Raw genomic sequence first — 22,299 nt, forward strand, 5'->3', positions numbered from 1 at the left:
TATATTATCAACCATATAAAACAAGTTAAAACATGTTTAAAGGGGAAATATCACATAAAATTCACATTTTGTACTTCCAATTGGATTTCTGCTGCTTCTGAAAAACAGCCCAAGCACTTAAAAAAATAAAATAAAAACACCAAGCCAGTTTCTGGCAGTAAATTGGTGTCTGAAAAATGACCTGTTTTAAAAACATCTGGAATGTAACGTCACAAATCAGCAGGCATTGCGTCGTTACCTAGCAACCCCAGAGAAGTCCAGCCTGTTACCTAGCAACCCTATTTGAGCGCCACCATGTTGGGTCAGCTGGTTTTTCTGCTGTACAATGGCTGCTGGAAAAGACAAACATGTTGTTGTTGACTTATCATTTAAAAAACATTTTCTGCATTTTTGTTGGTTGTGCAGTAGGCTCCACTTCTGCTTCTCAAAGATGCAGAGTTGTATAGTTGGGCATTTGTTTTAAGCTGTTTTCAGATGTAAGGACACATGTTGTTTTGGGGGTGTGGCCAGCAGCAGCTTATTTGGATTTAAAGGGACAAGACGCCCTAAAACAACTCAAAGTAGGAAGAACTGACGAGACTGAAATCTCATTATCTAAGAATGGTGCAAAAAATGTTTTGTATATGCCAGAGACCTGTCCTAATATGTCACCTTGCATTTGTTCACTCTTCTCTTTATTTATTGTCCTATAAGTTGAAACTTTAAGGAAATCCTCACAAGAGCAGCTGAACTTTGTTTCAGATTCATCAGATCCATTTTAATTGGTGGCATTTGTGATCCAACGCTGAAATTAAATCCCAAGGTGTGTCTGAAAGTAATAAATGGAGGATGCTCTCTTTCATACAGCTCAGGGTTTTTTTGGTTACTTTTCCTTCTATTAAATGCATTTTTAAGTTGACATTTGCAGGACATACGTCTTATTAAAGTTTGGATTATTTTTGACAGATTCCCTGTTTCTCTTTTAAATTGTGGGTTATGTGAGTAGCTACTGAGTCGTGGTTTACATTTTCTTCCTGAGCTCATGTGGCTTTCCTTCCACAGCTCAATAACACGAATGTCTAAGTGTTTGTACTTACCAAAATTACTGTAGGTGTGCTGGCGCACTTTAATGAAATTCATTTATTGGACTGGTAATGTGTCCATGGTTGAGGCCCATCTCTCTCCTTTTTAGAATGAGTAATGGGCTTCCAGTAGCACAGATGGGTAATAAATGGTTTGAGAAGTTTCTGGAGGTGCTGCTTTATGCTTCAGAGGGTTGTTTCATAAAAACTAATATACCCGTTTTTACATCTGAGCACGCCTCTGGATCGTAAACAGAGTGGGTCATCAGCCTGGGAGAGAATCCGCTGCAGATAAAGGTCGGAAGACGGAAAGACGTTTTCCTGCTCTGGCCTTCATGCTGTCCTTGTTTGAACTGATTCTTTTTGCTTCATTTGAAACAATGATGTTTATTGTTTTGGTAACACTTTATTAAGACTGACATGATGCTGTCATAAACATGACCAAACACCTGGCATAGAAATGGTGGAGTGCAAAGTTGCACTAAAAGTAAATAAAAAACACAACAAATCTGTGAATAAAATTTAGAATAATTCCCCGTGTTACTTTGTCCAGCTTGTTATTTTAAAGATGGCTGGAGTTTCATATCTCTCACCGTCTGGCCCACGCTTTCTGTGCTCCTGTTGGTGTGACTCACTTTGGGCAGCGACTCACTTCGGGAACTTGGGTTGCCAGTTTGCAGCCATATTAAGTTTGACTCTCCTCTCCACCCCCATTTTCCTTCTGTAGCTTACAAATAGAACAGCGAAGAGCGCTGACGGCTTAAAATGAGCCGACTAGAAAAAGATTACAGACCAAGGATGCTGAGATTGATACAGAAACATTTATTTTTGTTCAGTTTTTCTTTGTTTCACCCACAGCTGTCCGGTGAATTTGCAAGCTGATATTTTTTATCACAGCACACATGATAAATTACACTTTCAGCATAAATGGTGAATAAACCATCTGAGTTTTGAACTGATTCAGAGAGCTGATTTAGTTTATTATTCTCTGAATCACTCTATAATCTGCACTATCTCTTTCTTTAGCAAACAAATCAAAGTATTGAATTATTTGCCACTTCGGAGCAATCTTTACTTACTGTTCAATCACAGGATTTGAATCCAAAATGTCACCATTTGGATGGATTCATACAGAAATGACCTCAGTCTGTAATAATTACATTAAGGTCTGCTTAATCCGGTTAAAAAATATTCCTAGTCCCAAAAGGAAATGAATTGTTTTCAAAGTTATCAAAGCTTCTTCAAGGCGTTAAACTAAACAATGTCTGAGGAATGTTTCAGAAAACAAATTCACTGCAAGAACACCGAATTTCACCAAGTCATTTTGGCCTCGTTTGTAACGAAAATATCTTAGTTTTGTCTTTTTTCAAGTGTTCTAACTTAAAAGTAACTTTTCAGCAATATGGAGGAGCTTGTTTAAAGTCAGTAATTTATTAATATTGATGAAAAAGTTCTAGTTCCACTGGCAGATTGTTTCGCTTATAACATGGGAAAATTGTCTTGTTACTGGCTTATTACAGTTCCACTGTAATAAGCCAGTGGAACTAGAACTGGGTTGCTAGGTGACGGGCTTGGCTTGGCTGAGGTTGCTAGGTGACGGGCTTGGGTTGCTAGGTTACGGCGCAGCGGAACATTCTACCAATGGAACTAGAACTTCTTAATCAAAATTAAGAAATTATTGACTTTAAACAAGCCCCTGCTGAAAAGTTACTTTATTCCAAGTGTAATAACATATTTGTACTAGAAACGAAAAAAAAAATACTTAAGATTTTGTGTTTTTGCAGTGTTGGCTCTGTTCCTGTCGATCGTTTTCTTTTCCTTCTGTTGGAACCGTTTTTAATGCGTTTGCGCAATTACCTCCAGTTTGTAGTGGAAACACCAACAAAGGTACCCAGGCATTTGTGCTTATGAAGACAAAACTAGCCAACTAAAAGTTTCAAAAAGTTCAACAAAACCGATGCAAAGTTGAAAATGTAAACATCAAAAAAGGACCTGAAAGTGTTGAAAACCTGATTTGTTCGGCTGCCATCATTAAATCTTTGCACCCTACCAGGACTTTTTGAGCCGCTCATTAGAAAACAGTTTGGTACCTCCACCAGTTCTCTCTCTACATTTACCCTTATTGTAATTTTTCAGCAAATTAGGTTTCCTATTAGCAAGTAGCTGAGGACCTGAAACTGAATGTCAAGTGTTTCCAGGTTCACCGTTTCCATTGTATGAAATGTCATTACCAGCTGATAATTAGTGGAACAGCAGAAGTCAGGAGCAAACCCAAAAGAACAAGAAACCTTAGAGAAAAAATGTGTAATTTATTGAGTTTTATTTTTGTCAGGCTTGGGTATAAAGTCCCAGCAGGAGCAGCTCTGTCTGTTCTCATTCGTTTCCCTTGGATCTGCCTGAGCAGATTTAGTTGACTGTGGTTGCTACATTCCTCCACTACTCCAGACAGACAGAAAAACTGAGCTAACAGAATTGACTTCTCATTTCATTTCAATTTTTAATGGTTACTGCCCCATTTAAGCTGTATTTTTGCCATTCCTGCAGTGATTAACCATCCGTGCTCCACTTTTCCAATCTTGTTTCTGATGTTCGGAACAGCGTGTATTTAGGACTGGCTTCTCCTGCCGTTTGTGCAGTCCAAGTTTTAATAAAAGAAGCTTTTTATTGTTCCAAAACGAAATTTATGGATGTATAAGAATGAATATGAATGCGAAAAAGGTAGTTAATTTCAATTTGTGATGCTGGCTGCTGATAAATCATGACAGTTTAAGCTTTGGGTTTTGTCTCCAGATGTGTTGAATCTGAATGAAGTCGCTCAGTAATACAGGCTGGAGTACTCTGGGTTTTTTGCTGACCCAGGTCTTTGCATGCATCACACATTTGAAACCCCTTGGCTCTTGTCAGAGGGGATGAGAGCTGTAGCAGCAAATGGGATTTTATTAAGTTTGTAACTGTAGGTCACTCAAAATCCATCACATAATACCAATTTTATTGATTAAAACATATTTTGCTTAAAAATTTCAGCAGTTACAAGGTAATAAAATTCAGGATGCACTGATATGAAAATCTGAGCCGATTGCTGTTATGACTGATAATAATCGATGTTTACTGACATTGAATATATTATATGTATTTTAATACGCTTTCGGCGCCGTCATGTGACCAACTTTCTTCCTTTGTTTTCCAGAAACAAAATGGCAACAAGATGGAAAATCATATCAAATATTAATATTGACTCAGTTTTATTCATCGTTCTGATACTGACATGTTAAAACGACTTATATTGATCTATACCAGGGGTCCCCAAACTACGGCCCGCGGGCCGGATCTGGCCCGCCACGTCATTTGGTCCGGCCCCCTGAACTATGCCGGATCCGGCCCGCCTCCTCATACCAGAGAGCATTCAGTGTTTTTTTTCATATATTGTATTTTCTGGTTTATATGTGGAATTTTCTTCAACCACCAGGGGAGCTCTTGAGCAGATGTGAAACTAACTTTCCCTCAATGGAATATATACTCGTCAGTCCCAGTCAACGTTTCACTCACGGTTTTTTCCATTTGCATTCTGGGTAAAAATCTATCTAAAAGCGCGAATGTGTAGTCGCCCCAATACCCCCCCGCCCCCGTCGACAAGAATTTGACCGGCCCCCGACCAGAGAAAGGAACAGCTATGTGGCCCTCGCAGGAAAAAGTTTGGGGACCCCTGATCTATACCAATGTTGGTACTGATATATCGTGCATCTCTAAAAAAAAAAAAAAAAAAAAAATTGGATTTACCAAATTTAAAAAAGACAATAATTCTTATAAAGGAAAAATGGACGCAGTTCTTTGCTACTAATTGCCAACACTGCAACAACTAGACAAGGTCAGGAAAAAGTTTTAAGTCAGAAACCAATAGGAATTGAGAGGTAAGTAGGTCTGTTATGCTAGCTTGACTATGACATCTGTTGCATGTAGCTGTGCTGTGGAATTTGGTGTATTTTGGTTCAGTTAAAAAATAATAATAAAAAAAGACCTACACACCAACTCCTCTGACAGATCATCAGTTGAGCAGGTTTTTAAATTAGCTTATCAACCACCGCTGTGTTAGCTTAGCTAATAGCAGCAGTAGCTAATCTACCACAGCGATTACTTATTAATAATTGCAAAATAAACATCAAGGCTAAAAACATAACGGACTGAATGTTCTGTTCTTTGTGTGGGAAATGTCTGTTTTTGTGTGTGTGTGTGTGTGTGTGTGTGTGTGTGTGTTGAATCCTGAAACACAAAGCGGTGTTGTTGCCAGTTGCTATGAAAATGGGTCTGCATGTAAGTTAGCCAACACAGAAAGCGAGGGAAAAAATGGTGGTTTTGAGTTATTAAACAGGTTTTCTGTGCTATTTTTCCTTTTTTGCGGCGCACTGAACTAAATTAATAATAACTAGTATCTCCAGGTTTAATTTTATCGGTATTTTTCTACCGCAGAATTGTGGCTATGAACGGCATGTAAAAGAATCGTCTTTTTACCCTTCCAGCGTTGTGCGCTTGTGCAAAATTTCCGTATATAAACAATACCATGCAGGAGGTCCATATCTGGCGGCGATCAGAATCAACTATCACATTCAAACTCATGTTATGTATGACTCAGGGGTTTCCTGACATTTACTAAGCAGCCTTTCATAGCTACAGCCTTGGCCAGCTTCCACACAGATCAAATTTTTAAAAGGTATCGCTCCGGAGAAAGAAGGCAACAGTCATAGCCAACTGAATAAAACATAAGACAATAGTGACACTAGCAAAAAACATCTTCTGTCCAAACGAAAAAAGTCAAGAAAACGATTGGCGAGAGAGACAGGCCTGCAGCAAGGCCACATTTTAGACATTAGAGCAGAAAAATGTCCAAAATGGTTAATCTCAGGCTCATTATTTTGCACATGTGGATACTTTTCATACTCACCCTAACATGAGTAGTCATGACAACCATTTGTGCTTTATATGATATTTAAATATGTAATACTCCTTTTTTTTAATCAATAGAAGACTTTTTTTTCTCCTTATATTAAAATTTCTGGCTTGGTGTCACATGAAAGTTAATTTTACTATTAAGCTAGCCACCTTCAGGTCTTGCCATAGCACCTCTCCTTTTATAATATGCATTACCCACTGGTAATGTGGCCGATCTAATTAGAAATAGAAAGCATATTTACTTTTTTTGGACACTTTTCATCTCCCTGAAGTGCCCCAGTGTGTGGCCATACCACCGCTGGCCAATCGACATGGCCACTCTGGGTAATAGCTTTTGCATCGGTGCTTTCAGATGAAATACCAAGTTGACGTTCGGCCAAGGAGGACGACAGCTGACTTTGTTGGGTGTGCCAGAGCGCTGTGTCCTGAGGGGAGGAGCCACTTCACTTTTTACAGTCATTTTAGGGAAGTTTTCCTCTGGAATCTGACCTTAAAGGCTGTAGCTGGGGGAAAAGATATGCTTATATATTCTATGTAATAACATTTCATGTGTTCCTCGTTTTTCAGCCAATTCTGGTTGACATTTAATGTGTAAGCTCAGAGTCTAACTTTTCTCTTGGGAGTAATTGGGCCCTGAGGAAAGTGGAGCACAGAAGCTCTGGGTTTTAATTGATATTTATTGCTCACAACAGATGCAAATCCAGCCTCAGCTTTAATTTCTGTACGCAATAAAAGCCTGTAGTTTTCCTCCTCCTGTTTCGTATGTTTATTCTTCATTGAATATTCCTCTGGTTTAAGAGCAACACAGTGTTAGCTACCGTTGTAAGCCAGCATTAACTATGCTGTTGCATTACATGTCCCTAAACTAGAATTAAATGAAAGCAGGGTTATTTTGGGATAGCATTTTTCTATTTAGATTAGATTAGTTTTTATGAAATTCTGTTCAGTTTTAATAGATGGTAGGAAACAATGGACCTTCATCTTTCTGATGGCTAACAATGATTAGCATTGGTTTTAGCTGTTACGTTGTCTACATAATGCGCTAAATCTTAAATTTACTTCTGATATATAAAAGAAAAAGAGTCGCAGTGCTTTGCCACTAATTGTCAACAGTTTTAAGAAAAAAAATAGCGTGGGAGAGGGAAGTAAAGTTATGCTAGCTTGACTATGACAACCGTAGCATGTAGATGTGCTGTGGAATTCTGTGTGTTTCAGTTCAGTTAAAGAAAAGGCAACCTAAACACAACAAGTCTGGCAGATCATCAGTAGAGCAGGAGTTTAAATTAGCTAATCAATGTTAGCTTAGCTAATAGCATCAGTAGCTAATCTACCGCAGTGATCATTTATTAATAATTGCAAAATAAACATCAAGCCTAGAAATATACTACTGTAACATACCGAGTGTGCTGTTGTCAGTTGCTATAGCAACGGGTTTGTGTGTAGCGTACCCAACAGAGAGCAGGAAAAAAAAGTGGTTTTGAGTTGTTCTTTAACAATTTTTCTGTGTTATTTTTCCCTTTGCAGTCATTCACTGCCCTAAATTAACAGTAGCTGCATCTCCAGGCTTCATTTAGCTAACGGAGTTGTTCTGCCGCGCTCATGTTAGCACGACAAAGAATCGTCTTTTTACTATTTGTTGTGTGATTGTGCAACATTTCCCGATGTAAACAAGTAAACGATAACATGCAGTTTGTTTTTAACTTGAGACCTTTTTGTGTCTTATGTTGCTTTTTCCAAAAAAGGGCACAGGATGTTGTCTATCTGCGCCACCGAGTCCATGTCACCACGATCTGCAGCAACAGTCTGCAACTGACTCACTGAATGAAGCAGCCTGTTCTTTTTCTGGCAAATACTTTTAGTAACTCAGTTTAGTCACTCACCAAAATGTTTCTCACTCTCAAGGTTTCGCTGAAACCAGAAGATGGAATACAAAAAAACTTTTTTATGTTCCAGATTCAGATGGAAACCTTAAAGCTGCAATATGAAGCTTATATTAATTTTTTATTTATTTATTTTTATTATTGGTTAAACGTGACACTGTTTCTTTATGAGACAGTTAAAATCTATAAATGTGTCTCATATTCTACTGTCAGGACATAATGATTTTATCACATATGTAGAAGAAATTAATAAAAATAAGTTATCTACTGCAGCTTTAAGCAAATGTAACTATTTCATTTCACGTTTTTGTCATAATTTTCTATAAAAAAAACAAATTGTCAGTTGACAACTTGCTATTAAACTTATATATATATATTTTTGCCATTTATGTTTCTACTACTTTTTGTTAATGAGTTTTATGATGAATGAATATTCATCCATTCACACTGAACCCTGCTGGAATACCTGTCCTCCAGGTATTGGATGCGTCTCTGCTCCTGAATTAAATGAAGGACTCGTTATCAGGCCTTGACCAAACTGAATGGCATGATGAAGAGGCCATTTAACACACACACACACACACACACACACACACACACACACCGTGAAGCCTGAAGCCGTTTTGCTTTGGTCTTTAATTTAAAACTACACTAAAATACAGTGAAGATTGTGGTTTAATGCTTTAAGATGTGGAAAAAAGTTCAAGGTGAATGAATACTTTTAATAAATCTGCAAATAAAAGCATTTATTAAACAGCTGTATTGCAATAAAAAAAAACAATCACATAATAAACTAGAACAATCTCAATAATTTCCATTTGCCAGATTTTTTTTTTCTCTTTCTACCAAAAACGGAACAATAAAACTTTTCAGTCTGATGGTTTGGTGTCTCTAAATTTTGTTTAGAGAGATTTTATTAATTTTATTAGTTTCTGTTTTTTTTTTTTTTGTTAGTTTTTTTGGATATTTAAATTGTTTTCCACTTACCTGTGTTAAGTTTATTAATCTTTGAGAATGTGGTTTTGCATTGCTATTATTACTTGAAAATGGTCTCAAAACAACGACATTATTGTTTATCGCAATAATTTCTGGGACAATTTATCGTACTTGTACACATAAAACAGTAAAAAGTCTTCAGATAATCGAAAGCTGTTTTTAACTCAGCTGAGCTTTTCAGCTAAATCCTTCAAATCCCTCCGGCTGTTTTAAATGTTTCGGTTAATTTTCCTCATTTCTTTGGGGCTCGTTTTGATTTCGGCTCCTGATAGTTGTTTACATTGTTGTTCACACATCCCAGATGTAAGAAGGAGCAGAGTACGAAATCTATGAAAGCCTTCGGCTCCGATTGGTCCCGCTCTACTAAGATGAAGGGAACCAGGTAAACGGATCACATCTGCTCTTCGGTTGGCCGTATTCAACACCCCGTCCTCCTAATTCCTGTGTTAAATTCTAACAACAAGGAAAAATGAAGGAATAAAAGTGAAAAAGCTGAGTCATCCCTGCACATTTAATGATGGGCTGATCAATCCGTGTTGAGTTGAGGTCCTGCTTGGTCCCCGGTGTGCAGATATTCAGCCGGTCGTTATTATTCTACACAGAAATCCATGGCGAACCGATGTGTCCTAATTTAAAGGTGCTGTCATGTGGAGGCGTCAGAGAACCAGTGGCTGAGCGCTCTGTGGGTGTGCAGCCTGGAGTTTCCAGTCATCTAAAATCAATGTGAATAACCCCCCTGCTGTCACTGACACACACAAAAAACAGAAGGAAAAAAAGCAAAAACGTAGCGAGAGTTTGGTTAAAATTCCCTTTATCTCGGAACGGGCTAGTTTATTTAGATTAGCACTGATGAGATGAAGTTGTGATGGTGGATATCTGGGTGTGTTAGCGGAGCGGTTATTGGAAGTGATGGAAGTGGCAGTGCAGCCATGGCTTGGAGGACTTCTGGGATTTATTTATAGCTCCCGTGTTCACGTTCTGTTCATCATATACTCGCCATCACACCTCATTTACCTCCAGTTTTCCCCTTCAGCTGCTTTTCTTCTTGGTGCAATTCTTTTTTTGCTAAGATGTCCTCTTTTTACCTAAGGAATATCCTCGAAAATAGGAATTTTGAAGTCAAAAAGTGCATAAATTTGGTTTATTTCTGTTCAGTTACATCATCAAAGCTTACTGCTAAGATAGAAGATGCTTTGTTATAACTTCTGATATCATGAGGAAAACCTTTGACTCATTTCTTCAGCAGAGGGCTACATGCAAAAAAACATTGAATGGGAAGTTTAGTAAAAGGAAAAAATTGCAGAGGAGAAAAGTGCAGACTTTATGATTGGGACATTTTTGTTCAAAAAAATAAAGCATTTAAAAGATGTTATGTGAAACCCCCAGAATTATGTTTCTCCAAAAAAACAAAACAAAAAAAAAACATGTCACAGAAGACCAATAAAAATGTTCAAAATCTTCGCTACTGTGACGATTCTTCATAATTTGTTTCCATCAAATCATCACACAAAAGCTGAGCAAACTTTTAAACTATTGCAGAAAATGTGACTTAGTTTTTTATCAGTGGTCCAAATGTAATCTTCACTAAGTCATAGAACGGACTTTTCCTTCCACTCAACTTTCCATTAGCATCCTGGTATAAAGACATCAGCTTTCTTAGCAACGACCTTTTGTGGCCTAAGGATTGTGTTATTGACTGTTTGCCATATCTCTATCAGGTCACCGCTCGTTCTCATATTTATTCATAACATTTCTGAATCAAAAATGATTTTTTCATATTAGTCTTATGCAATAGTTTAATTTTCTTACAAGCTTAATTGTGGATTTTTATTGGCTATAAGCCATAATCAATACAATACAAACAATAGAAAAGGACAGACCTTTATTTTGTAACTCAGTGGGTAAATTTCAGCATCTCAGCAGCAAAAGGAAGACATTAGTAATATTAATAAAAATCGAAACTGGGCTGCTGCGTAAAGGGTTAAAAAAACTACAGTCACAGCTAAACAGATATAGATGCTAAAAATGCATGCAATTAATCAGAAATCAACATTTGTGTGGAATGAACCTACATACCAAATGAGTTTCACCTTTTAAATTAAAGAACTGCAATAAGTTAAGTTTTTCTTTTTCATAAATAAGCCTAATAATCTGTAGAGAACATTTTAGGATTTTAAATCAGGAACGTTTAGCTGAATACTAACCGCCTCATCTTCTCTGCCGCAGAAGAAAATTTTCTTGACATTTTATTCAAATGTCACAGTTGTAAGATAGTCCAGTGGGAAGCTTAAGGTGTTCGAGTGTTTTCCACTGTAGTCGTCACATCTTGTTGCAGTATGATCTCTCTGCACACACACACACACACACACACGGTTATTTTATGCTACACACATGTTGGAATTGTATAAATCAACAAATTTACACGTCGAATCAATCGCTGCATCTGCTGCCATGTGTAAAAGACATATTGAGAACTTTAGCCACATTTTTTATGCAGAGTCTTGCAGAACAAAACACCAACTACACTTGGTTGTAATTTCCAAATAATTACTTGTTTTTGCTGTTTATAGAGTAAAACTTGGAGCAAAATAGCTGGTGAATTAGTCAGGCTGTCAGCTCAGGCCAGCCTGCAATCAGCTATTTGGCAAACTACTGGCTAGTAGATTGTAAATGCTAGCCAAATTTATGTTTTGTTTGAGAAAAAGGTAAACTGTAGAAGCTTTGTTTTAGCCAACTGACTGGCAGAAGGTTGATTTTTAAAATCGTGATGTACCTTGAAAGCTTAAACCGGCTGAAATCACTCAGTCTGAGCAGTGATTGGCTGCAAGGGAAAGAAAACGGCCATCAGTCGTCACTTTGCAGGACACTATTACTTAGAATGCTGCAAATGAATACAAATGTCTTGATGTTGAAGGGAGAGAGGCTCATCTGAACTGAAATACAACAACATGGCTGTAGAAAAGAAAACACTGCCCTGAATCTAAACCGAGTGAAAATGAGGTTAAAATGTGGAAAAGCTTCAATTTTTCACACATTTTTTCATTTGGAAAGAACTGGGGAGCCTTACCTGGACATAAAGAGTTTTGTTTGAGGATGTTGCCACCAGTGCAGAGCTTACACCACAACAAGTTTCATGTGAATAATCACCTGGAAAACATAAATAATGGCTTTAAATCCTTCAGGGAGAACAAAGATGCAGTAAGCTGTTTAGGAAATATTTGGTAATAAAATGTTGGTTTCCCAGCGTAATGATCTCTACTTATAATTGACAAACTAATTAACTAAAAAATTATAATCTGCCATCAATCAGATTTTATAGAGAGTATACTAATCTCATGATGAGATTAATTACTTGTAGTAATATTGTGGACATATACTTTTATATTTGACCTTTGACATCTTCCGCAACTTTACAATTTACTGTAGAAACGTATTGTTCCTTTAAAGCACAGCCTCAGGAATCACTTTACCATGTTTTAATTAACAATTTAATGTTTCGTTTCTGCAAGTACATTGATAAGTTCTTGACATTTTGCTCAAATACCAGAGTTGTAGCCTGGGGGAGGCGCGGCGACTCCGGAGAACTGTCCAGTGTCATTTTCAACCGTTCTTTTATTTAGGGCTTCTGATCGTGTTGTAACACAACAACAGCTCAGAAGCAGATATTCATCAAAATGTGAATTCAAGCTAAATTTAACAAATGCTGGTAGTTTCTTTAGTCTTACACAGTTTAGATTTTGCAGTTTGCTGCTTCGGATTATGAAATGTTTGGTTGCAGCAAAGACTGATGCGATGAACATGTGGAAGAATGTTTAGTTCAGCGTTCAGATTCTGCCGATGGCATTTGGATCATAAGGTCAAAGTGTGGAGAACAGAATGCTAATTGAAATGGAAATGGTCTTCTAGTGTGACGGAAATATCTCAAGATGAGATTTAGGTAGAACCAGTTACTAAACTGCTAGCTTGTCTTGTTTGTCCAAACTTGTATCATCCAGTAAAGGTGACTGACGCCAACCAGAAGTCAACAGCAGAATAAACAGTTTGGCATTAGCAGAGAGGATTTGGCTAGTTGTTCATACACACAACAACCCACACACTCAACTCTGCTGCTCAGCCCACAAAACCATTTTTCCTCCAAATGTGGCGCTGGACATTGAAAGGGAAATAGCCAGTTTAAGATTTATTACCAGGAATAATCGCGACAAAAAAGAAATAATCCAGCCAACGAACAGTAATGTCCTTCCTTTCTTGTGCCAGGTTTATTTATGGAAGTTCACTTTTGGGTCGACGTATATTCTGAATACCCAGACCGTTTTCCCCTGGTTCTGTAGCTTTACCATCTCTTATCAGATGGGATTGTAAAAACCCACACAGCTCAAATAATATGCAGCATTCCTGCTGCAGCTCTGCTTACAGAGCCTACTTATTGGTTTGGATTGTACAAAACATACACCATTGAGGTGGTAAATTTTACTTTCCCACAAGAGATTTACGTGTTTTTACCTAAATATCTTCTGTATCTTTAGCTTAGCGTCTTACTTTTCAGTAGTAAATAGTGAATTATGATGTTTTTGTGTATATGTCATTTTAATCCCGTCACAGAACATTTTAGGAACCCATTTGTAAGAAAAGTGAATGGTAAATTCATCAGTTGTTTAATACATGAGGAGACTTTCAGCCTCAGGCAAGAGAAAAAGGTTCCCTTGAGAAGAAAATCTTTACTAGTGAGAATAAAGAAATTTACAAACAGGAGATGTGAGAACCACAAAATGTCTTTTGAAATTGTAAACAACAAAAAAAGAAACTATAAAACAAACCAGAGCGAGAAGATTTTCCAGCTTTCTGTGCAAATTTTATGAAGTGTGACTTTGAGCTGGACCAGAAATTGAGTTTTCCTCAGTTTACCCATAATTCACCTCTGCAGAGTTTCATCAACTCCTGCTTTTGTTTTTTTGTTGTGTCATTTTCCGGACAAGAAGACAGACAAATTGCTTTGAAAACATATCTTGGCTAAATTTTAGCTGACACTCCTCACCTTGTTGATGCTGCTCTCCATCGTTTGGACAGCGACTGAACGTGTTGATGCCGTCGCTGAATGATCGCCTTTTTGCACCCGTACATTTGATTCTGTGACGGGTAAAAAAAAAAACTTTTCAGAGGGTTACCTCTTCCAGCTTAAAGTAAAAACAGTGACTTATATCAAAAAGGAGCCTGCACAGTTTACCACATGCTGTTCATGTTACAGCCACAACATTTAATGTTTGTTAGGATTTTATGTGATGGAGCGGAACAAAGTAGCGCCTCCTACAGTCAATACTTTGGAGATGCAGTTTCCGCTTGTCCATTCTCTAGTCTGGTTCGTTTGTGGAGCCGTGAATACGTAATCCAAGTCAACAAACAAACTCTGGTTCATCTACAAACCTCAGCCTTGGTTTGGATGAAGTGAACTCTGGTGTGGTTTTAATGCAAATGTGAACGCCAAGCGGACCAGAGACTGCGCAAAGCAGAAAGCACAATGAATTCTGGGTAAATACAACCAAAACAAGTGTGGAAGTGGTTACGTTATGTGAAGAAGGTTTTCTTCATCAGAGGTTTTTGTGTCGCTTCCTTCAGTTTTTCTTGGTGCAGCGCCACCACTGGCGAGGGGGAAGAACACGTTTTTCAAACTGCAGCAGCTGAAAATTTAACAAATTGTACAACTTTGATCACCAATTGAACCGACTCTCCTGGACTGGGCCATTCAGTCAGCTGAATAAACATCGATCTGAACCATGTGTCAAACTCGAGGCCCGTGGGCCAAATCCGGCCTGCTGCAGCTTTCTATGTGGCCCTCTAGGTTCTAGACTAAACAGTAAATGTGCTTAAATATTATGTTTTCTATCAAATTAATGCATTTTCTATCTGTTTACTGCGAAATTATATCAGTCAGTCCCTCCAGGTTCCTGAGAATTATCATGGAAATTCACACAAAATCAACAAATCCCCGCACTTTTTTGCACTAATACATTATTGGGAGTTTATTGTGGATTTTTCTGTCAAAAACTTTACTTGTAGTAAACAGCTTCCTCTGCCTTAACTGATGTCAGATTATAGTTCATACAGTGAGTTGCATTTACCGCCATAAATAAGTGCAAATATTGCAAATATTTCCAAATTAATACCACAAACACTTTGATTTTTATTGCAAAAAATCACAAGAAAAATTACAAAATCCTGGAGGGACTGAAAAGACGTTCAATAATATTATTTAATTTTAAGAATTCATTGATATTTTAACAGGTTTATCAATACATTCTGGCACAACCGGCCCTTTAAGAGCATTCGGGATCTTGATTTGGCCCAAAACGAAAATGAGTTTAATACCCCTGATCTAAACCATTTCATCGTAGCTCATCTGCGTTCCACACATTTCAGATTTCTGGAAAAACCAGGTCATGTGAACAGCAAAACATTTACATAGTTTCATTAAACACCAATTAGGAGCTCATCTGTGTGCTAATGTTGCCGTTAGAATAGGACTGTTGTGCTTTTTAACATGTCGGCTCTGTCCTGCATCAGGCAGGATCTGTACCAAACGGTCGTGTGAGGACTTGGTGTCTGTCAGGTTTAATTTGCAGATCTTGCAGTCCAGATGGCTGCACTGTTCAGCCATGGCACCCCTGTTGTTTGGATTTCTGTCCCAGAAATTGTGCAGTTAGTTTTTGCATTAATCTTGTAGAAATTTCTAAACACTTTAAGCAGATGTTTCATTCAAGATTAAGAGTAAACCACTTTAATTATTTCTTTTTAGAATGTATTTACTCTGCATGTGTCACCACCAGTGCTTAAATGGGTTTCATTGTTGAAATACACAGTAAAAGCAGCATTTTAGTTGTTTAGAGACCACAAGATGACACAAAGTGTTTATATAAACCATAATAACAGAATATTTTCCACAAAAATACACATTGTGCATCATAATATCTGTACTCGTATTTCCTGGAAGCTGCATGCGCCTCCACAATGGGACACGAGAGTTGAAGCCATCCATGGTCAGATGTGATGATATTACTCAGAAATCATTATAAAAATGAAATTGTTGAACTGTAGCCATCATAAAATAGGTCAAACAATTAAATCTCAGGCCAGTGGTATAATTATTTTTTGTGCATTTAGCCTTAATGCTCGAATCTTCAGCATTTTTAATGTGAAGGTCACTAAAGGTTGACAAAGGAAAGTGGAAGCTTATATATCAAGTCTAAAAAATATAACAAGACGCTTTCTGATGCTTATGCTTTTCTCTTGCAGTGGAAAACCAACTGTAAAAATATAAACCTAGAAGATTTACACAAGCAAACAAACAAAAAAGAATTTAGGAATGTGAGCAGCAACAGGTGGGGAGGGGGCCACACCACACTCCCTGCTACTCTCTTTGCCTGGTAGTGTTTGAGATTGTTTGCTAGTATTTTGGGTGCACAAGTTACTTAAGGTTGTTGCTAGGCAACCACAAGTTACTCTGCAGGTTGTTGCTAGGTAACCGAAGAATTAGTGAGTTTGTTGATTCCATCAATCAAAAGATCCTCTTTTTACTTCAAATAGAGGATCTTTAACACAATATCTTTACTTTTATAGGAAAAATTAAAGAATAACTACAGATATTGATAATCTACAAAGTACAAAACAAAAGTTAAATAAATACATACATAAATGAGTAAAATAAAACAATGTGTGTCTTTTTGTCTATTCTTTTCTGCAAAAAGTGTCAAAAATAAAATAAATATATAAAAAAAAAAAAAAAAAAAAATAAAAGCATCTGCTTATGAGACAAAGTTAAATTTCTGAAGAAGAGTTGATGTTTTTACAAGTTTCTGATTATTAAAGTTGAGTTTTAAAGAAATGTTATGATTGTAATTAGATTTACTATATAAATATGTCACCTGAAGAAAGGTTGAGCTGTTAACCAGCGTTGCTTAACTTGCCTTGATGTTGGCAAAGCCTTTCCAGAATGCTGCGCGGTTCTGGATCGGAGTTCAGTGAATTTAATGAATATTCTATCAGATATATTATCTATTGATATTGATCACATGTCTATTGCAGTATTCATTGTTGTAGCTGAATGTACGGCATTCTCGTAAAGTTGGTAGTTTTAACTGTCAACTTTGCTTTAAACGGTAAATAATGACACTTTTGTTGCAAAGTTGCACTAAAAATCCATTAAAAGTGTAATTATTAACCGAATGACAGTCATAACCACTTATGAAGACACCTTCGTGTTCATAGCAGGTGTTTTATCACCTTTATGACTATTATGTCAGTCTTATGTACGCCCCTTCAAAATAAAATGTTACCAAGCCTCTTTTTTAGAATCTGATTGTTTTATCTTTATGTTTCAGCCCTGCATCATTTCCTGCTGTAGCTTTCTTTTTGTGTGACGGTTCTGCCAGCTCTATCCATCCATTGCTTAATTGCTGCTCATGTCATTTTAGCTGCGAGACGGATGAATTTTTGACATTTTTGTCAGCTCTAGTGATGTCTTCCCTCCAGCTCTGTGATTGCTGAAACTTTGACCTTCCCCAGAAACGCATCCGCATGAACATTACGTCCTGGATGATTTCTCTCAAGGTGCCCAGGGTTCTTGGAGTGTATTTTTTTGCTGACATTGATTCAGCTTGAAAAGCACAGTTCACACTGTGGGAAATCACCGCAGATGGTGTTACTATTTGGTGTCAGAACTGAAAACTTCACCTGTCTTCACTGTGGCAAGCCTCTCCACAGCATTATGAATAAACCACGTTTTAAGGGATTTCTTGAGACGAGTGTGTCTTCACTTCTTGACCTCGCCATTTACAGTTTTTGACAGAATGGGAAGCTTTGGGTGAAAAGTATCCAATTTCCATCTCATGTTAAGTTAAAGGACCCCTGTCCTCACCTAGTCTGCTAACTGCATTACGCTGCGACTGAGGCAGAGGATCCAATTGACGTTTTTCTGCCATTAGCCCTCATCTGATCAAATATTACAACCTTCGCAAAATGTTTTGGTGGATAAAGTGCCTGTGATCCTTATTTTTTATATTGATAAGAGGTTTAAAAAGCCACTGACGCAGGCAGCGTCTCATAAAAGCCCTGAGCTATCAGCGGAAGAGCTGAAATGAGCAATAATTTTCACCAGAGGTGAATTATTGCGATGCAGAAATAAGCAGTCTTCACTTGTCTTCATCCAGAAAATGAGATTAAAGAAAAGAGAGGAAACAAAGAGAGGAATAAATATCTAAAATGGGGAGTTTGAATCAATCAATCAAGTTTATTTGTCTGGCATTTCAGCAACAAGGCAGTTTAAACTGCATTACGTCATGGAAACATAAACACAGCTTAACACAGCAGTTGTCAAAGTATTATGATTTAGCTAGCCAACTAGCTAGCCAGTTGGCTGTAGTACCCGTTTAGATTGATAGTAAAGCACATTAAAACAAGATCTCTATTGTGTTTGAAGTCTCCAAGTAAATATAATTGTTTCCTGAAGACCAGCAGCTGGACTTGAACCTCTTGAGACATATGAGACATTCAGTGTCTCTTGATTAGAAAATAGAGGAAAATAAAAAAAAAGACTCAATGTTTGTGGGTTTTTTTGTAAACTTGTCACTTTTCACTGTTAGAAACACGTTTGAACTCCTAAGTTTAGTCTCAGAGAATCTATGGAAACTTGCAACAGCAGCTATAAAAAGCATTTCTTTCATTATCGAGATTGATCTAAGTAGCCACCTAGCTAGCTAACTAGCTAGCCGGCTAGCTAGCTTCTTTGCGGTATCCGTTTAGATGCATATTTACTGCAAGGCTGAAGGACATTAAAATAAGATCTCTACTGTGTTTGAAGTCTCCAAGAAAATAGTTGTTTCCAGAAGGTCAACAGCTGGACTTGAACATCATAAGAAATATTTTCAATTAACAGACTCTTGTATTTACTTTTATTAGCACTATTGCATATTTTTGTTCTCTAAGCAGCAGTGAATTCTTACCTGCAACATATGATTGCAGATTTTTTACTGTTAGCTTGGACACAGTGGTGGAATCATGTGAAATATGTTGTGTCCTGCCTGCATGGACAGAAAAATAAATCAGGAGGAGGTCAGCAGCCTGTAAATCACAACCATTTAAAGTCGCTTTTGCCGTTCAGTACATTGTGGTGGGAGCAGACATTACTCCTGTTCCAGGAAGGTTCCTGGGAAATCTACCGTCTCAAATTTCAGCTCTGTGCCTCATAAAATATAAAATACTGAGTAAATGTCAAGAAACTTCATTTTCAAGAATTATTGTGTGAAGAATTCAAGAAACGTGTTGCAGGTGCCCCACGCTATAAATAAAAAACCTTTTTGCTACTTACACAACAAGTTTGTTTTAATTTATTAATCCACATGAAAGGTGACTGCAGGAGTCTGGGAACAAAATTCACTTAAAATTCACCAATCAGAGTTTCTGTGTCCCATTTCCAATCTCCGATTTCGTGAAGCTGATTTTAACTGATTACAATTTCTCTAAAAAGAAAGTAATCTTTTGAAAACTTCTTGAAAATAAAATAATTTTTGATCTCTAAATTACTGGAAGTCTACTACAGCTGTACAATCCTCCAGCATTTATGCAGAGAAAACTCATCAAAATTAGTAAAATTGTGCAACATCTATTAAAAGAAGAAATAGACATTTCCAACCTAAAATGAAGAATTTAGTGTGTTTAATGCTTCTCTCTCTCAGCTGTTCTGCATCCATTTAATCTCTTCCACCAGTGATCACCATCCCTGCTTATTTTCCACCCAGTTCATTGAGTCCTTTTCAGATCCTTCTTTTCTCTCCAGCGTTATCCTTGGTTTCATTTGGCTTCTTTTATTTCATGTCTTGGTTTTTAAAATTTTCCTTCTGGCCAAGTAAGCAAATGAGTAGTTTTCCTTCTCGAAGTGTCCCCTGATTTAACTTTTAAAAACCCAACTGATACTACAAATAAACACATTTTGGTCAGCGCATCTTGTTGATTGGAGAACCAGTCCATGTTTTTCAAAACAATTTTCTTTTTCAGTATTTGTTGCTGTTTTGTAGCTGTCCTCCTATTGTTTCTTGATTTTACTAATCCTGGTTTCCTTTTGTTTGCTCTCAGGTCCGCTGCTGTGTGATGGGAGGCTGACGTGCTTTCTTTTCCCTCTGCTCCTGCTCCTGCGAGCTCCCTTGTTGTTCAGCTTTGGCGAGCGCACGTGCCCCAACAGCTGCCGCTGCGAGGGGAAAACCATCCACTGCGACTCCTCTGGGTTTTTAGAAGTCCCGGAAAACATCTCAGTCGGCTGCCAGGGTCTCTCCCTGCGCTACAATGAACTTCATACCCTGCTACCTTACCAGTTTGCTCACCTGGGACAGCTGCTTTGGATATACCTGGACCATAATCAAATTTCAGTCGTCGACAGTCGAGCGTTCCAGGGAGTCCGAAGGCTTAAAGAGTTGATTCTGAGCTCCAACCGGATCGCGTCTCTGCATAACTCAACATTCCATGGCGTCCCCAACCTTCGTAGCCTTGACTTGTCCTACAACAAACTGGAAATCCTGCAGCCGGGTCAATTCCACGGCTTACGAAAGCTGCAAAACCTTCACCTGCGCTCAAACGGTCTCTCCAACATCCCGATTCGAGCGTTTTTGGAGTGCAGAAGTCTGGAATTTCTGGATTTGGGCTACAACCGGATCAAGGCTCTCACTCGCACCACCTTCTTGGGATTGCAAAGGCTGATGGAGTTGCATCTGGAGCACAACCAGTTCTCCAGGATCAACTTTTTTCTGTTTCCACGCTTAGCCAATCTGAGATCCCTGTATTTGCAGTGGAATCGCATCAGAGTGGTGAACCAGGGCCTTCCCTGGACTTGGTACACACTGCAGAAACTGGATCTGTCTGGGAATGAAATTCAGACGCTAGACCCGGCTGTTTTCCACTGCTTGCCCAACCTTCAAGTCCTGAACTTGGAATCCAACAAATTGTCCAACGTGTCCCAAGAGGCTGTGACGGCCTGGATCTCACTGACCACTATCAGCCTGGCTGGCAACATATGGGACTGTGGAGCTGGCATTTGCCCCCTGGTTGCCTGGCTGAGAAATTTCCGGGGCAGTAAAGACACCACCATGATCTGCAGCAGCCCCAAGCATCTCCAGGGAGAGAAAATCATGGAAGTCACACGGAACCACGGCATTTGCGAGGAGAATGATTACTTCATGACCGAAACGCCATCACCGATGCCGGAGCTAATCTCTGACGCCACGGCTGAACCGACCTTTGCCCCCACCAGTGGTTCGCCAACGACCCCACCCACCAGCACCTTCGGTCCCCTCCCACCCTTCAGACTTCGACCGATTCCTCACCCGACCTATCCAGGCCACATGAGCAAAGACACTAGGAACACCGCAGTTCGCACTCGGCCCACCCTCATATCGCCCCCGGCGATGGAGCACATGGCGCTGCACAAAGTGGTGGTGGGCAGCGTGGCGCTCTTCTTCACCATGTCGCTCATCTTGACCATCATCTACGTGGTGTGGCGGCGTTACCCGGGCGCTACGCGGTTGCTGCAGCAGCGGTCGATGGTGGGACGGAAGCGGCGCAAAAAGAGCCCAGAGCCCGAGCAAAACCTCAGCTCCCAACTCCAAGAGTATTACATGAGTTACAACCCCGCTGCCACACCAGAGGCGCTGGAGGTGCTTGGCAACGGCACTGGTTCCTGCACTTGCACAATTTCTGGCTCCAGGGAGTGTGAGGTATGACCCATCGCCTCAGCCTAAAAATAAAAAGTCTAAATCAAACACAAGGCTCAACAGAGAGGTAAATAATTCACCAAGTATGCCCTGTAAAAAGACACCCTTGAAATTCCACCTTAACACCCTAAATTCCTCACTATTCACTCCTTAACCTCCGACGTCGGATGTGTCCAATTATTCCACTTGAAGCCAGTAAAGGTAGAAAAGACAAACATTACTGAGCAAAATGAGGTCAGAGGAATGCATGTTTGTTGCATGTCAGTAAGTTGGAATAAGGCACTGGGTTACAAAAAGATATTTTTTTGGAAGTTATGTTTCTTCAACTGAATTGGGACTATTTTGCAGGGCTGAATTAAAACTAACATCCATTTTTCTCAATCGGTTCAGGTTTTTCTGATTTGATTCAGAAAAATCCGAGCTTCTGACTAAATTTATTACATTTCTGTGACGTTATCAGTCATTTCTGTTAATACTTCCCATCCAAAAAAGGCTATAGGAGAAAAACAGATCGTTTTCTAACAGAATGGCAAAATTCAGGGCATGAACTTCCATTCCTCCAAACGCCTCATGTGCTCAGCAGCAGGGAAATCTCTCTTTAGAGTCCAACAGTAATCAGCCATCATAACTGCATCCCAGCATCCCAAATTAATATGTAGCCCAGTTCAG

General features: G+C 38.6%; 1 protein-coding gene across 2 annotated transcripts in view; it reads left to right on the forward strand.

Annotated features, from left to right (window-relative positions):
* Positions 1-22,299, forward strand: part of LOC103144560 (leucine-rich repeat transmembrane neuronal protein 4-like) — a 73,913-nt gene that overhangs the window by 12,813 nt on the left and 38,801 nt on the right. The window contains exon 2 of one of the 2 annotated variants that reach the window (XR_001663291.1): positions 20,003-21,697. Coding sequence is in view for 1 of the 2 variants with exons in the window: in XM_007561606.2 (XP_007561668.1) it covers positions 20,003-21,633 (1,631 nt within the window). In the remaining variant the exon portion in view is untranslated. The remainder of the gene's footprint in view (positions 1-20,002; positions 21,698-22,299) is intronic. The other variant, XM_007561606.2, reaches the window with a different exon arrangement.

This window comes from Poecilia formosa, unplaced genomic scaffold (assembly GCF_000485575.1).
Source record: "Poecilia formosa unplaced genomic scaffold, Poecilia_formosa-5.1.2 Scaffold129, whole genome shotgun sequence".
Lineage (NCBI taxonomy): Eukaryota > Metazoa > Chordata > Actinopteri > Cyprinodontiformes > Poeciliidae > Poecilia > Poecilia formosa.